General features: G+C 40.5%; 1 protein-coding gene across 1 annotated transcript; it reads left to right on the forward strand.

The window, feature by feature from the left end:
- Positions 1–1,588: 1,588 nt before the first annotated feature.
- On the forward strand, positions 1,589–2,987 carry LOC142490680 (uncharacterized). Its single transcript, XM_075593101.1, has 2 exons — positions 1,589–1,665; positions 2,029–2,987. The coding sequence occupies exons 1-2, from the start codon at positions 1,659–1,661 to the stop codon at positions 2,985–2,987; spliced, it is 966 nt and encodes a 321-aa protein (XP_075449216.1). The 5' UTR covers positions 1,589–1,658.
- Positions 2,988–15,992: the final 13,005 nt, after the last annotated feature.

Consider the following 15,992-nt stretch of genomic DNA (forward strand, 5'->3'; position numbering starts at 1 on the left):
GCACAGCGGATGCATGTTGCTGGCACTGGAGGTGGGCTGCCTGCACAAGCTCTCATATTAACACCATTGGAGGAGCAGATGCGGGAGAAATTTCTTCCCGTGGTCGTGGAGGGTTTGCCCGGGGACAGGGACATTGGAATTTATTCTGCTCCATTTCCACAAGGTGAAAAATGTTACTGTACTAGGCGTGTCGTAGGTTACAGTTCTTATCTATATTTCCCCTGCTACTGATACTTTCTTCACAATATAAGCATACTAACATATATATCTGTATATATGTCTCTCTCCCTATATCTATATATCTATCTATTTATATGTATATCTAGTTGTACCACAAAAAGGTCAATATTAATTAATATGGTGGCATATGTTGGCACTGTGTTCTCATTTGCATGTCATATCCCACAATCCCTTGCCGCAGTGGAAACCCTGTATGCTGGACGATGATGGGGAACTACAGGGTTGCAGACCTGTCTGAGACATGCATATTATCATACAGTAATATGTAGTGCTGATGTAAATATATATATATATTCATCATTGAGTGTTAATCTATGTAACACCTACAAACATGACATTACTGCCTCATCAACTCTTGCATGGCAGATAGTGCATTCAAACGGCAACATACAGAAATTGCACTCACACATTCAGTGATTTGTAATTAAACATCCTTTGTAGCTTCATGTCATATACACATGCCATAATTTTGACCATGTAGCACATGTTATTCATTTTTGTTCATATGTAGCTCACTTCAGATTATGAATTGGCTCATATACCACTGTGTGGAACCTGCTGCAATTAATATGTTATCACATCGTAGAGGAGAACACAGGGGGTGGGGTTGGCCACCCAGCCACATCACAGGGTCATGTTACGGTCAACGTTTTAGACACGCCTTACAGCTGCTACAACTAAAACAAAATCAGGGTTCTATGACGCCGTGGGGGAGGGACTACAGTTCTTAGAAGGTGCCAAGCTACACAGAAGTTCATAACATTCATGTGAAATGTAAATTCTATGTTAAATGTCACCCACCAGACCACTATGTATGAAAACGTACGTAAGTCATTGGTTCACTCATATGTTCTTGCAACATTATAGAAAAGGCACATTATCACACCATTACCATCTGTGACCAACACACTTCATGTGTTGTTCAGTGTTAGGCACATTCAGCGCTACAGTTGCTTGTATTAATTGTTCACACATATCCCATTCAAATTTGGTTACCATTTCAACCATCACATACTGAATTATAAGCAGAGTCAACCTTGCTGTGATGTATTGATGTACATTTTCATTTGTATCTTACTACACAAGATATGCATTGTATGTCCAATTGTCAAAATGTTTATAATAACCATAACGTCATAAACATACTTTGTTGTATGGTATTTACAAAACAACAGCACATTAGTCACACATTTAAATTTAAATGGATAATGTACAGCTTTGCAGAAACATCTTTTCATTTCATGAAGTCATGTTGTTATGTTAACATAAATACTCCAAATACACAAACTCTATGTTAATTATGTACACATGGCAAACTAAATCTTATGTTCTTCTTTTATATAGTTGCTCCTGGAGCTCATGTGTCACCTCATACTCAACAAGTCTCATCACCTGGTTCATCCAGCTCCTCGTCAACGATGGAAGGTGAGTGTATGAGGTGCATGACATTTAATGTGTACCTTTGTAGATGTTATGTTGCCATGCTAACGAAATGCCTTTCACATGGAATTAACTTCCCATCAGGTCTTGTCATAGAAAATGTAGTTTACAATGTCAACATGTATTGTGTATGATATGAACTATCAGCTATGATTTGTGAGGTTACAACAACCTTTCATTCATTCTTCATTCACACTGAGTCCAAACATCATTGTTACTTCAAAATACATTTTAATTTGACACAACAGAAAAGTTATAACATGTTATGTGTTACACTGTGAGAACAACTCTCATTATATTGACAAAAGAAGTTACATGGCAGTTCATAATATCTTTATTTATTTATAGAACCTGATGTTCACAATGAAGGAAACATTCAATTAAGTCAGCATGAACATGTTTCCACTCGACCAGTAACACAGCACTCAACTGTTCCTGCTCGTGACACATATTCAGCTATTGCAGCTTCTGAAGAAAGAATCGTGGTTGAAGAAAATCGTCGCCACTCAGATATGATGTCAGTGCTTGAAAGGATGATATCACAGCAGGAAAGGATGATATCGCAGCACGACAAGATGATATCACAGCAGGAAACTTCGATAGCACAAATGTCACAACTAGAAAGAATCTTCATCCAAGTTCCTAAACAAATACAAAATGTAAACAGGACATTACAAGCAATAGTTCATAATCTAAGACAAGCTAATCAGTTGAGAATGACTGCTAGAGAACAACTATTTCACTTTACCCCATCTGAGGATGGATCTTTACATGGTGAAAAAATTTCTCCACAGTCATCAGTTCTTCATTCCCCAGTTCGGGATGATACCGGTACAGTAGCTGCAAGTTCTGTGCAGGTCCCTGTCAACATGGAACCGCTTACATCTGGTCAAAATCAGCAACTGACACCTACAACTGAGACAAGAAAAAGAAAATTAGGCAAACAATTATTACTAACCAGTTTTTGGAGCAACTTTAAAAAACCTAAACAGGAAACGGCTCCACCATCAGTTGTGCAATGTGTATCAACTCCTTCACCACTGCCACAGCCCACACCCAGTGGCCCTGAACTGGCACAGCCCACACCCAGTGGCCCTGAACTGGCACAGCCCACACCCAGTGGCCCTGAACTGGCACAGCCCACACCCAGTGGCCCTGAACTGGCACAGCCCACACCCAGTGGCCCTGAACTGGCACAGGCGAGTACATGTCGTACAGTGAAGTGCAAAGTAGTTGGCAAACGGAAAACGCTAACACAACAGGCAACAAACAGGCCTGTGACTAGATCTCAAAAGGAAAATAAATAAAACATAATTACAATCACTAAATCTGTAGTTGGGCTTGTGGTGTTTAAAGCAGAAACTTAAATGAATACAGTATGTATGATTAAGTCCTGATACTTCTAAACATTCAAGTATGTCCTTGTATACTGTACATGAAGGCTTAGAAATGTTCCATGTGTGAATTAATGGTTACATTTTAAAATATATTTAGGAATTAATAATTTGATTGATGGTACAACATTACACAGTTGCCATGTTTCTATAAGCTGCCATTCACTTACCTGTTAAACATTGTATGTATGTGTGTGTGTGTGTTAGGTAATGTAGATAGTAATTGCATGCTAATATTATTGGCATCAAAAATTAATTAACTATCTATATCACAACATACATTGTCAAGATGTTTTCAGGAGTGTTCACTCTGTAACACATTACTTACCTTCACCTTGGTTCATACTTCATAATGTTGTCATGTCATCATGTATGAGTAGTGCTTACAATAACATCTGATAGTGTGTATTAATATTTCTGAAGTGTGTATGGATATACAGCAGCGGCAGCTTTTATTCGAAGTAATCACCGGCTTGTACCTGGCATGTTCCTGGAATGCCACGCTGTTCACCGGGAGCATGCCGCGCTCCCAGCCAGGGTCATGCCTGGCTGACACGCGGTTGATGTGTTTATTGATAATGGTTCGGATTTTAATAGGCTGCAATGCGTCGCGTGTCCGCCAGATGGGAGAAATTCATGAATTGTAATGCGCCGAATCAGTAATGTGTCGGCTTGCAGGTGTTTCGTTTAAAAAAGATACCGTACCACAGTGTGCTATTGTAACTTGGCCTTGGCCTTGAGAATGAAGGAAGAGGTTGCAAAAATGTATCAATTTAGGCTTTTCATATTAAAGAAAGACAAAGACCAGTTTCAGTTTGTGTGTTCAAGTGTAGCCCGCTTTCCAAAAACCAAAAACAAATTACGCGTATTTGATATGGGCCGCGATTAATGCAACAGAAGATAAGATGGCAACAGTTGCTCAAATTATCAGTATTTTATCGAAAACTATGACTTTTACAAATTTTCGCCAACTCCTCATACGTGGAAGCGTGCAGTAAGGAAAAGGTTATGTAGTGACCCCTGTTTTCACCGTATTGAGCCCCAATTTGTTGGAGGGTATTGGTGTGTGTCACCGGATTTTTCCCGTATCTATGATCATGGAGGCGACAAAAGGCAAAGGGTCGTGTTAAAACCAACTAAGAAGTGACAGTCGCTGCCAAGCAATGCACCAGCACCAGCACCGGCTTCCAATGACGGTCCCACTGTCAGTGACAACCCTGAGCCTGAGCCTGAGGCTGAGCTGGATTTTGCGTGCAGTTTTGATGAAGCTTGCATGTACCTAAGCGATTTCCAGCCTCACCTGCTGACTACAGGTGGACTAGTCCCGCTGCCAACTATCGACGTGGATGATGAAGAAAGCTGGACTGGCAGTGGACCGGCGCCGGCGCCAGCTGAATGGGAAGTTCTATGGTGAGTACTGTCTTGTTGCCGTATTATTTTGGTGGGGCTGGCTGGGTACTTCTTTAGGGGGCTGACCATTACTGTACATTAAAACTTTTCTTTTTGTTTTTCCTCAGAAAAGAAAATGGCTAATGGGGGGATTTCGATGGATAATATTGTACTGTATGCTGATGTTTTCCGGCCGTACAGTATACTGTGTAATAAACCCGAATAAATAAAACTATGCATTTATTCTACATGTTCAGTATCGTTTCATTATGTGTCTTCCACAGTATACTGTACAGTGGTATACAGTGCCTAACATATATGGGCAAAAAGAATTTTATTTCTAGGTGCCCTAGAACAGAAGTTCCCACGCCAATTGCCCGTGAACTTGACCGAGGCCCTAAGTAGTTCCCACGTCAATTGCGCGAATATAATGTAAAATAATCCGTTCTGTGAGTCTGAGCGGGTTGAAATTTACCTGGTCCTCATGCGGGAGGACCCTTGCCATAGTGGCAAAATATCAGCCTTGCACAACCCCCGGAACCGGAGATACAAAAGACAGTTTAAAAGCACATTACCAAAGTGGCTTTTTTTCTGCCATGCAAGTCAATGGCAGAAACCTGAACTTTAACATCGCCCTGACTCCGTTCTGTTGCCAGGAGAGGGTCGCAATTTGCCATGCAATCCTGCCGCAACTAGGACTACATGGTGACCGAATTTGAGCCCTCTAGGTCAAACAGAAACAGAGTTGTGGGTTCCAGATTTCTGCTCATTCTGACTTAGCCGGTTCAAAGCTTTCTCCGCCATTGCGCTCAATGGTAGGACCCTCCTCGCCGGCGTGACCATTTCTCGCCGCCTTTACTGCTCGGACCCTGTTGGGGTCAAGTGAGGGGGTTCCTAACATCTAGGGGCAAAATTTAATTTCTAGGTGCCCTAGAACAGAAGTTCCCACGCCAATTGACCTAGTTCCCACGCCAATTGACCTAGTTCCCACGCCAATTGCCCTAGTTCCTACGCCAATTGCGCGACCAGGCAGTAAAAAGCAGTGCAGCAAGCCTCTACATTTGTTACACTGGCAAAGGAGCAAATGGAAACAATGTGAGGCAATTCAACATGTTCTTTTATTGGTGGAGTCAGTACAAAAACATTTATTCACAAATACTGTACAATGTTGAAACATTTAAAGTGCACAGCAATTCTAACCATCAACACACAATAATACATTCTGCAGCCTTAATTAAATTCTACTGCCACAAAACATTTTTGGTGCATGGGGCAAAGGGAGTTAAAGGGACTTGCTTTTTATGTACTGTATTTGGGGGTTGTCTTTGGGGGTTTATTCATCAAATTATTATGATGAACTGCCTTTTGAAATTACAGTGCTGTTAACTATTTCAGCCACACACCTCCAGAGTTTTTAATCCCTCCCTAGCCAAGCGTCAATCGGCTGAGTCACCCTATCCTACCAACCCCCTCTCTCCACTGGGTCGTTAACCTTCTGCATATTGCCATTGTGTTCTTAATCCACCCATAGCCGAGCTACAAACACTCAGTACGCCTGCGTCTAATCACACCATCCCCTCCCCCAACCCTTAGAGGCCTGTTGTTTGAACGGTAATGCTTTGGAAAATCCCCTCTCGAATTTGAAATGTAAATCTGATGTGCACAGCACTGTGAGAATTGAGAGTACACTGATACAGTATTTCATCAGGGTGTGAAAATATTTGTCAGTCACTATGGTTTACAGTCACATGTTTTTAATACAATACAGTACATTCTTTAATATCTTTAAAATAAAAATATATAAATCCTGGTATAAATCCTGGTAAAATATTTTATAAATAAATAAAATCATTCATTGGTGCACTGTAGGGGTGGCTGTCAATGAGTATGATTCGCAGGAAAGTGAATAAATGTTTATTTTATTTTATCAGGAACCAAAAAATACAAATATAAAAATAATCAGGAATAATACATACAGTAATGCAGTCTTTATTAAGTTATTTTGGCAGCTTGAAATTGGATAACCATTTGGAAAACCTTTGTAAAACATGGGGAAACATGAGTAATGCACATTTATAAGAATATTATTTAATACTACAGTATATACAGTACAGTACTGTAATGTACTGTATAATATACTGTATATACTATATACTGTATAGTAAAATTATTTTTTCTTTAGTCTTTATCTTTTCCTCATTCTGTCTGCAGTACAGTAGTTCATTGAGAGAGGAGAGGTTTTGTGTACATCATTGCTGCTGTTTATATACTGTACATTTGACTGTACAAGCAGATTTGACTGGACACAACGCCCCCATCCCCCTAGGCCACCGTTTTTCCTGGAACGACAAGAAAACCAAAAATTTGTGCAGTTACTGTACTGTATTATGGCAGAACTACTGTAGGTGGCTGGTGCAGCTTTCTCTGGAAAGAAAAAAATGGAGCAGTTAGTAGGCAGTTACTGTAGTACTGTCAAACTAGTCTACTGTATACTGTACTGGAACTACTGTATACTCTGACTACTGTTAAATTCTATGTACTGTAACCTGATGGCTGGTGCTGCTCTCTCTGTAAAGAAAAAACTAACTACTGTATACTCTTACTATCTGGAAAGAAAAAATCTGTGCCATACTTACCTGTAACATACTGTACTTACAATACTACAGCACAGTACTACTTTCCTGATGCTTGCCCATTACGCGCGATGACAATGGGCAACACAGTGGCAATATGGTCTATATATTTATTGCAGCGTTCCACGGTGAGTACATCGTTCCAAAAACTCAGTAAGCCTTTCAACAATTCGTCCTTTTTGGAGGGTTTCGCCACTTTCCGGATATGGTCCTTCAGCTGATGCCAGACCATTTCGATCGGATTGAAGTCTGGCGACCTGTCATTGGAAAGAAAGGACAATTGGTTTAAGAGCTAAAAACAGTGGGGAACAAAAATGGGACACGGTCTACTGCACTTACTCCGCTGGCGTCTTCACCCAGTTGATGCCGCGCTCAAGGATAAGCGCCGTTGACGCAGTGTGCTTGGGATCGTTGTCCTGGTAGAAGCGGTGACCATTGGGGAAGTCGCGTGTGATGTATTGCACAATGTTGTCTTGGAGGAAAGCTTTATTCATGATTCCTATAGCAAGAAAAGAAAAGTGCTCAAAAAACTGCACAATAGTACAGTACAGTGCATACGGTAAGGCAACACTAGTCAAGTACAGTGCATTAGGCGACATTATATTTGATACATTTTACCTTCAAAGATGACAATGCATCCCGGTCCACGCCTAGAGATGGCACCCCACACATGCAGCTTCACAGGGTGTTTTGGCCGCGGCTTCAAAGATAAGCGGCCTTTTTTGTGGAACGCAAATCTTGCAAATCTCTCCAGCGACACAGTAGACTCATCAGTGAAGATGCAATCCTGGAAAGTCTCCCCACTGTCGATCCATGCCTGGGCCTGGACCACTCTTTTGATTTTGTTTGCGTCCCGTATCATGGGGTACACTCTGTAATGACAAGGAAATTTTTTTTTTAGCGGCACAGTGCAGTACAGTTTGCTCAACAACACTTTTACCTCCTGTACTGTCCAGTACTGACCTCACACGTCCATATTTCCATCCAATGCTGCGTCTCATCTTCTTTATGCTGGTCTTGGATACAGTCAGATTGTGCTTTTCCTGCAGAGTGTTTTTAACCCTTAATGCACTCCTCTCATTATTCTCCTCACTTATTTTGTCCATCAGAACAGTTGTCTCCCTACAATGTAAAGAAATTATATTGTTTTATTAATATGCAGCAATATAAAATGTATGTATTAATATACAAAATAAATATACTGTTGTAATATAAATATAAATATACAGTACATCCTATACAGTATATAACGTTGTAAGATTAATTGAAATATACAAAAAATGTATACTGCTGTACTATAAATATAAATAGACAAAATATATATATACTGTTGTACTATAAATATTAATATACAAAATAAATATACTGTTGTAATATAAATATAAATATACAGTACATCCTATACAGTATATACCGTTGTAAGATTAATTAAAATATACAAAAAATGTATACTGCTGTACTATAAATATAAATAGACAAAATATATATACTGTTGTACTATAAATATTAATATACAAAATAAATATACTGTTGTAATATAAATATAAATATACAGTACATCCTATACAGTATATACCATTGTAAGATTAATTGAAATATACAAAAAATGTATACTGCTGTACTATAAATATAAATAGACAAACTACTGTATGTTGTAATATAAATCAACAGAAATAACAACAGTATTACAGTAGATACAGAACTGTACTGTAGATGTACAGTACAGTTTTCTATATTTTTTTTGTTAAGTTTTATAAATATACTTACGCTTTTGTTACCCTTGGTGCCTTTTTCCGGTCTCTGTTTTTTCCGTGTGCATGATAGCTCACGGTGTTTAATGGCACAACGAGGCCAGAAGTAGCTAACCAGCATTGGATAGCAGCAATTCGGTGTCCGCTCGTGTACATCTCCTTAATTCGCATGCTGAGATCCGTTGAAATCTTTTTAACAGGCATTGCTGCGAGTAGAAAGAAATACAAACACAAGAATGTATGTTCGATGTTTAGTCGATGTGTATTCTATGTGCAGTCAATACACAAAATGGATGGTGTATTTATACGGTAATGACTCACACGCCCACTTTCAACACCTGTACCTGGTCGCCATGCATAAAAGGTCACACACTTTGCATAGGCCACCACTCCATGATCTTTATCTGAACTTGCCCTTGTCCAGATACTGTACTGCATTGTGCCACCTGCTTCCATGGAGCATCCCCGGTTCTATGGACGCAAGAACCCTCTCACCTCTGCCGTGCCTGTCATGCTGAAAAAGTGAAAGGCGGTTGCCGTTTCCACGGCAAGGGCAAAGCGACAGGCTAAGGCCAATAAAGAAATCCTTCTGCTGACCCCAAAGGTTAAGGGTTTTCTTAGACGTAAGCCTCATTATGTGAAGAAGATATACGGTGATGTACTCTCGACGCAGAACGAATGGCAGCCAACCCATCGGACCCGCAGACCACTTCCTCCCATATGCTTCGACGACTCTGCTGTAGCTGTCCCGGAAATCTTCATCCCGTCTTCTCCACCCCCATCTTCTCCGGTTCCATCTGACGATGCTGCCGCCTCTGAAATCCACGGGTCACTGTCTCCTTTGCGCTTAGACGACTCTGCTTCTCGCCCGGAAATCCAAAGGTCACCTTCTCCATCCCTCTTCGACGACGCTGCCGCTTCTCCTCTACCGGGTATCCACAGTTCACCTCCTCCACTCTCCATCAATGCCGCTTCTGTCCATGGAACCCCCATCTCATCCTCCGTTGCACCCATCCCCCCAGATGTCCAGACGCCATGCACAAGAAGCAGCTCGTTGGACCGGATGCTGAATGGGATAAGTGTGGATCTCCCCGGGAATTCTATTGTGCTGGCAAAGATAGATCTGCTTCTGGAGACAATGTTAAATGTGGAGCAACGGATGCTACAAATGGAACAACGGATGTATCAACGGATGGAGAAGATAGAGGCTGACATTGCGGGCATACATTATTTGCTCAGTGCTAATGCCCCTGTTTCCCCGACGCCGGAGCAGGGGGGTGACATGAATGGGACCTTCGACCCCCTTCCATCACCAAGCGCCCCCCCTCCACCAGAAGATGTAGTGTACATGTATGCCGTTGAGGAGGACATGACAACCCCGTCAAGACCACGCCAGGAGACAACAAGGCAACCATGACCGGAGGAAAGCTTCCTCCCAGACATCCTACCATCGCCCGTCGCCACAAGCACACCCGTTCCCAAAAGACCTACACCTGCTCGCATCGAAACAGTGCCCAACATCACCCTGTGCGATCTGCCACCGGGGCTCAGGGAGAAGTATAGGGTGATGAGTGCTGGTGTACCCCACAAATATGCCTTGATCATTTTTAAGCACCATGTTCCCTACACGTTGTACTGCGAATGGGTGTTCAAAGTGAACTACGAAGGAAATCGCGTTAAAAAGGCCCTTCCTGCCAATTTAAGGAAAAACATTTTGGATGAAATGCGCCGCTTTTATACAGAAAAAAAGAAAGGTGTGAAACAGTGTTAATAATAAAACTGAATAGTGTAAAACACAGGCAGCCAAGTAAAAAACTGATAGTACAATCAGTCAAAAGAACATAGCAAACAAAGGATATACCGGCGCCACAAAAGGTTAATAAAATCAAACCGATTGGTGTACAGTCCAAATGGAGTCCTTTAAATGATGGAATTCGAGGAGTCCTTTAAATGATGGAATTCGAGGATTCTCACATCAACGGAGTATATGTGGAAAAAATAGAAAAAGAAACAAATGATAGTGCAGTAAATCAAAACTACTGCACCGACACATTTTATTCGAGCAAATACCCAGTATGTACCTGGCAGATACCTGGAATGCGCCGCTCCTCACCTCTGACAAGCCCCGTTGCGTTTGCCTTCCCAGCCTGGGTTCATGCCTGGCTGACGGGCGGCTGATCTGTTAAATTATAATGATTAGGATTTAATAGGCTGCAATGCTTCGCGTGTCTACCAGATGGCATAAATTCATGAATTGTAATGCAGTATATATATATATATATATATACTGTGCAGTATTGCAGCCAGCGGGAATAAAATGCTTCAATCCCTGCCTGGAAAATAACCCAATGCACTCGGGCAGAAAACAGTCACAAACCTCAATACACCCGGGTATACCCGAATTCGTGGGACTAGCCGAGCTCGAATAAAGTGTGTCGCCAGTGTATGATGGTGGGGACAAACTGACAACACAAGACATACAGGACATACAAACGATAAACACTAGCACGGCCTAATATTAATGAAAAGCAAATTTATTTAAGTGTGAAGAATACATAAAACGCATCCAGAGGGGTAAAATTACAACCCTACTCACAAGATGCTGGATAATAACAGGCAACGAACTGGATACATGCAGCTAGGCTCCCAAGATGGCGACTGGAGCACTCTGGTTGGAGTCCTCACGTGACCGGAGTGGAAGGTGGGTAACTCAGAATGACAGGACTTCCGGGCGGATATGACGTCACGTCCACTGATGTCCCACTACAGACGTTCCTCCTCTAATCCTCCTCTGCAGGCTCACCGCGATGCCACCACGAATCAGTTGTTGCACTTAAAAGACTGCAAATTTCTCCACAGAGAGCTGCAGACTTCTCCACAGCCTAAAAACAAACTCTAATAACACTCGAAACTTCCCGACGCGTTTCGTACGCATGCGCGTACTTCTTCAAGGGATATGCTAGCCTTTTGGACTCTATGGTATATATACCGTCAGTCCTGAGTTCTCATTGGTTAATTTGATAATTGCAGTATATTAACCCCATGTTGGACTGACTTAAGGCAGCACATAGGATGGGCCTATGCTAAACAAAACATGATGAACAAACATAAAACACTTAATACATAAAACATAATAACATTAATACATGAAAACATTAAAAACATTAAAATGGCATTAAAAAAATAAATAAATAAATATTAAGAGGCAGAACTTTAAAAAATGGTAAAAATTACAAAAAGGCTTTAAGTTCAAAATCAATATTCATTCCTTTTGGGGAGAGGGTTTTAAGTTCATATATCCAGTAAGCTTCACGCATACTGGCTTGTTGGAGTCTACTCCCCCCTCTGGGATTAACATCAACCTGCTCAATGGCCTGACAGATAAGACCCTTAGGGTTTTTGTCATGGCACAAGAGAAAGTGATGTGAGACACTATGTGTCACCAAGCCCCTCCTGATATTGTAAATATGCTCGTACACACGTCTTTGGAACGTTCTCCCTGTTCTGCCTACGTACTGTAAGCCACAAGGGCATTGTAATAGATATATAACATACATTGAGTGGCAGTTGATGAATTTTTGTATAGAGTAGCTCCGATTGGTGACGTTAGATGTAAATTGTCTGGCATTTTTACTAAAGGAGCATGCTACACACTTAGCACAGGTGAAAAAGCCTTTTAAACTCCCTCCTTGTTTCTGCTTTTGTTGTTTTACCGGACAACTCGGAGCTAACTTTAATTTCAGGTTATTGGCCTTTGAGAATATGATGTTAGGTTTTTTTGGGAGAATATCCACTAACACTTCATCTTGTAATAAAATTGGCCAATATTTGTTTATAATTTGTTTAATTTTTGGCGCCATCTCGTTGTATTGAGTGATGAACGCTACCTGATTGTTACACCTTTCTAATGTGTCCTTTTTTTTGACATTATATTGAAGTAAAGTGTCCCTATTAATCCTACTGACCTGATTAAAAGCCTCATTCAAATCAGACTCTAGATATTTTCTATTAATACATTTTTGTTTTAAATCTTCTGCTTGTTTCTTAAAAGTCTCTTCTTCGGAACAGTTACGTTTAAGACGCACAAGTTGGCCCTTTGGGATATTACGCAGCCACTGCGGATTATGCTGACTGTCTGCGCGTACATAGTTATTCGCCTGCACAGGCTTAAAGAAGGTCTTAGTGTGCAATATGTCATCTTTGACGTATATGTGAAGGTCCAAAAAGTCAAATGTTCAGTGCTAAAACTACAAGTGAATTTAAGATTAAGGTGATTGTGATTTAAGTATGTGCAAAAATTATCTAGTGAATCCTGTGTGCCTGACCAAATAAAAATCACATCGTCAATGTAGCGCCGCCAGAGCACCAGGTTTGCTCCTAGAGGACAGTTGTTCCAGATGAACTCCTCCTCCCAACTGTCCATGAATAAGTTGGCATAACTAGGAGCAAACCTCGTGCCCATAGCGGTACCACATTTCTGAATGTAATAGTGAGAATTAAAGGTGAAATAATTGTGCGACAAAATAAACCAAATACTGTCAATCAAAAAATTCCTTTTGGTAAGTGAATAGCCACTAGAGTTCTCCAATTTGCGAGACACGGCCTGGCAGCCTTGATGATGGTCAATAACAGTGTATAAAGATGTTACATCGGCCGTAGCAAGAATGTAACCATGCTGCCATTTTAGGTCTTTCAAAATTTGTAATATATATCTGTCGTGTCTCGCAAATAGGATCTACCACCAGTGACTAGGGGTTGAAGATGGTGATCAATAAATTGTGAAAGGTTTGAAGTGAGGGAAGAAATACCAAAAATAATAGGTCTCCCCGGGGGTGCAGATATATTCTTGTGTATTTTAGGTATAAAATAAAATAACGGTGTGCGGGGAAACTGAACTGACAAGAAATTTAACTCATCTTCACATATCGCCCCACTATCTACGCCAGAAGTCAGCAATTCTCCCAGTTCGGCCTTGAATTGCACCAAAGGGTCACTGGTAAGGGGGAGGTATGTGGTCTTGTCTCCCAGTAATCTCATGGACTCTTCTAAGTAATATTCTTTGTCCATAACCACAATACCCCCACCCTTATCAGCCGATTTGATTACAATAGAGTCATTCTTCTCTAGGTTTTGAACTGCCTCTTTTTCTTGAATGTTAAAATTATCTTTTTTAATTTTATATGTTCTACACGAATTCTCTAAATCCATACTGACCATCTCAACAAAGGAGCTCACCAAATGTCCTTGTGCAAACTTTGGGTAAAAGGTGGATGCTTTCTTAAAAATCTTTTCTTGAGGGTCAGTAGTGCTGCGTACCTCTTGAATTGGATTTATTTGATTGGATATTGCATCCCTAGCAAAATATTTTTTCAAAGAGAGTTTACGGGCAAATTTGTGGACATCTATAAAAAGATTAAAACTATTTGGTCCACAGACAGGAGCAAATTTAAGACCTTTATTGAGTACCTTTTTCTCAATATCAGTAAGATGATACTGACTGATATTGAAGATATTCGGATATTCCACCTTGGACTTTACCCGATTTCTACTAATACCTCCTCTTCTCCCTCGGGTCCTGTCTTTCTTTTTTTGTAGTTTGTAGGAGGTTGGATTTCTGATGTATGTTTGACTATTTCCACCTCTGGGAAGATATGTTCTCTTTCCTTCCTCCATTCTAAAAAAGAAAAGTTGGATTTAGTGACTGGTGTGGGGAGGGGTGTGTATGAGATGCTCTCTGCATCACTCTCAGATCCTATGTCGGACAGCAGTGTGTATCTATTGCTGACCGGGATAGGCATTGACTGAGGTAATGCGAGTGCATCATACCGTTCCTTGGCTCTTTTTTGTTGCAGATATAGATTTTTATCATGCAAGGGTGGTTTGACCGGTATAAACGGTGTAGGAACTAGTACATTCGTAGTGGGTCTCTTTGGGCCATTTTTCACTTCCTTTTGTATATATTTGCTCCTGTTAGCCTTGGGTTCTTTGGATCCTATCATTGGATTAGGTTTCTTATTTTCTGCCTTCATGACATTGGTCTCTTTGGATTTCTTTGCCCAGTCTCTTTGACAACCAGTGTCATAGTCCTGCTTGTCCCTAAAGAACTTTTGTTGTTTAATTTGGACTATCTCCAATTCTGCCTGATCTAACCTTTTCTTAATTGTCGGTTCTAGAGCAAGCAACTCTTTGTTGTCTTTGTATGGATCAAGCTGAATTTTCATATCTAAAATATGATCATCCAACTCGACTAGGGTTTTTCTTCGCTGGTGCACCAATAACTTCATGAGAGCGAATGAACACTGATCTAGTATTTCATTCCACTCTTTCATGAAGCTCTCATTGTGTGCATCAGCGGTAGGTTTTTTCCGAACCCTGAGACCCCTTGGGATACGATGATTTTCCAAATACTTGCTCAGTGTAGTGGCCTCCCACCATTGTTTGCTTTCTAGCATAAGTGTTTTCTCCAACTGAGCAAGTATTGGATGAAAATCTTCGGTCACATTTTCTATAAATTGGACTGAACTTGGATCACTGAAGATGTGATCAACATTAACATTGTGACGAGATCTCATAAATAGAGAACTCATGATGACACTTATTAAAAATAATTAAAATATAAAATAAAATATAAACAGCAGCTAACAGCAATTGTACAAAACAAAGCAATCACAGAAAAAAAGAAAGGTGTGAAACAGCGCTAATAATAAAACTGAATAGTGTAAAACACAGGCAGCCAAGTAAAAAACTGATAGTACAATCAGTCAAAAGAACATAGCAAACAAAGGATATACCGGCGCCACAAAAGGTTAATAAAATCAAACCGATTGGTGTACAGTCCAAATGGAGTCCTTTAAATGATGGAATTCGAGGAGTCCTTTAAATGATGGAATTCGAGGATTCTCACATCAACGGAGTATATGTGGAAAAAATAGAAAAAGAAACAAATGATAGTGCAGTAAATCAAAACTATGATGGTGGGGACAAACTGACAACACAAGACATACAGGACATACAAACGATAAACACTAGCACGGCCTAATATTAATGAAAAGCAAATTTATTTAAGTGTGAAGAATACATAAAACGCATCCAGAGGGGTAAAATTACAACCCTACTCACAAGATGCTGGATAATAACAGGCAACG

Source organism: Ascaphus truei, chromosome 3 (genome assembly GCF_040206685.1).
Source record: "Ascaphus truei isolate aAscTru1 chromosome 3, aAscTru1.hap1, whole genome shotgun sequence".
In the NCBI taxonomy this organism is placed as follows: domain Eukaryota; kingdom Metazoa; phylum Chordata; class Amphibia; order Anura; family Ascaphidae; genus Ascaphus; species Ascaphus truei.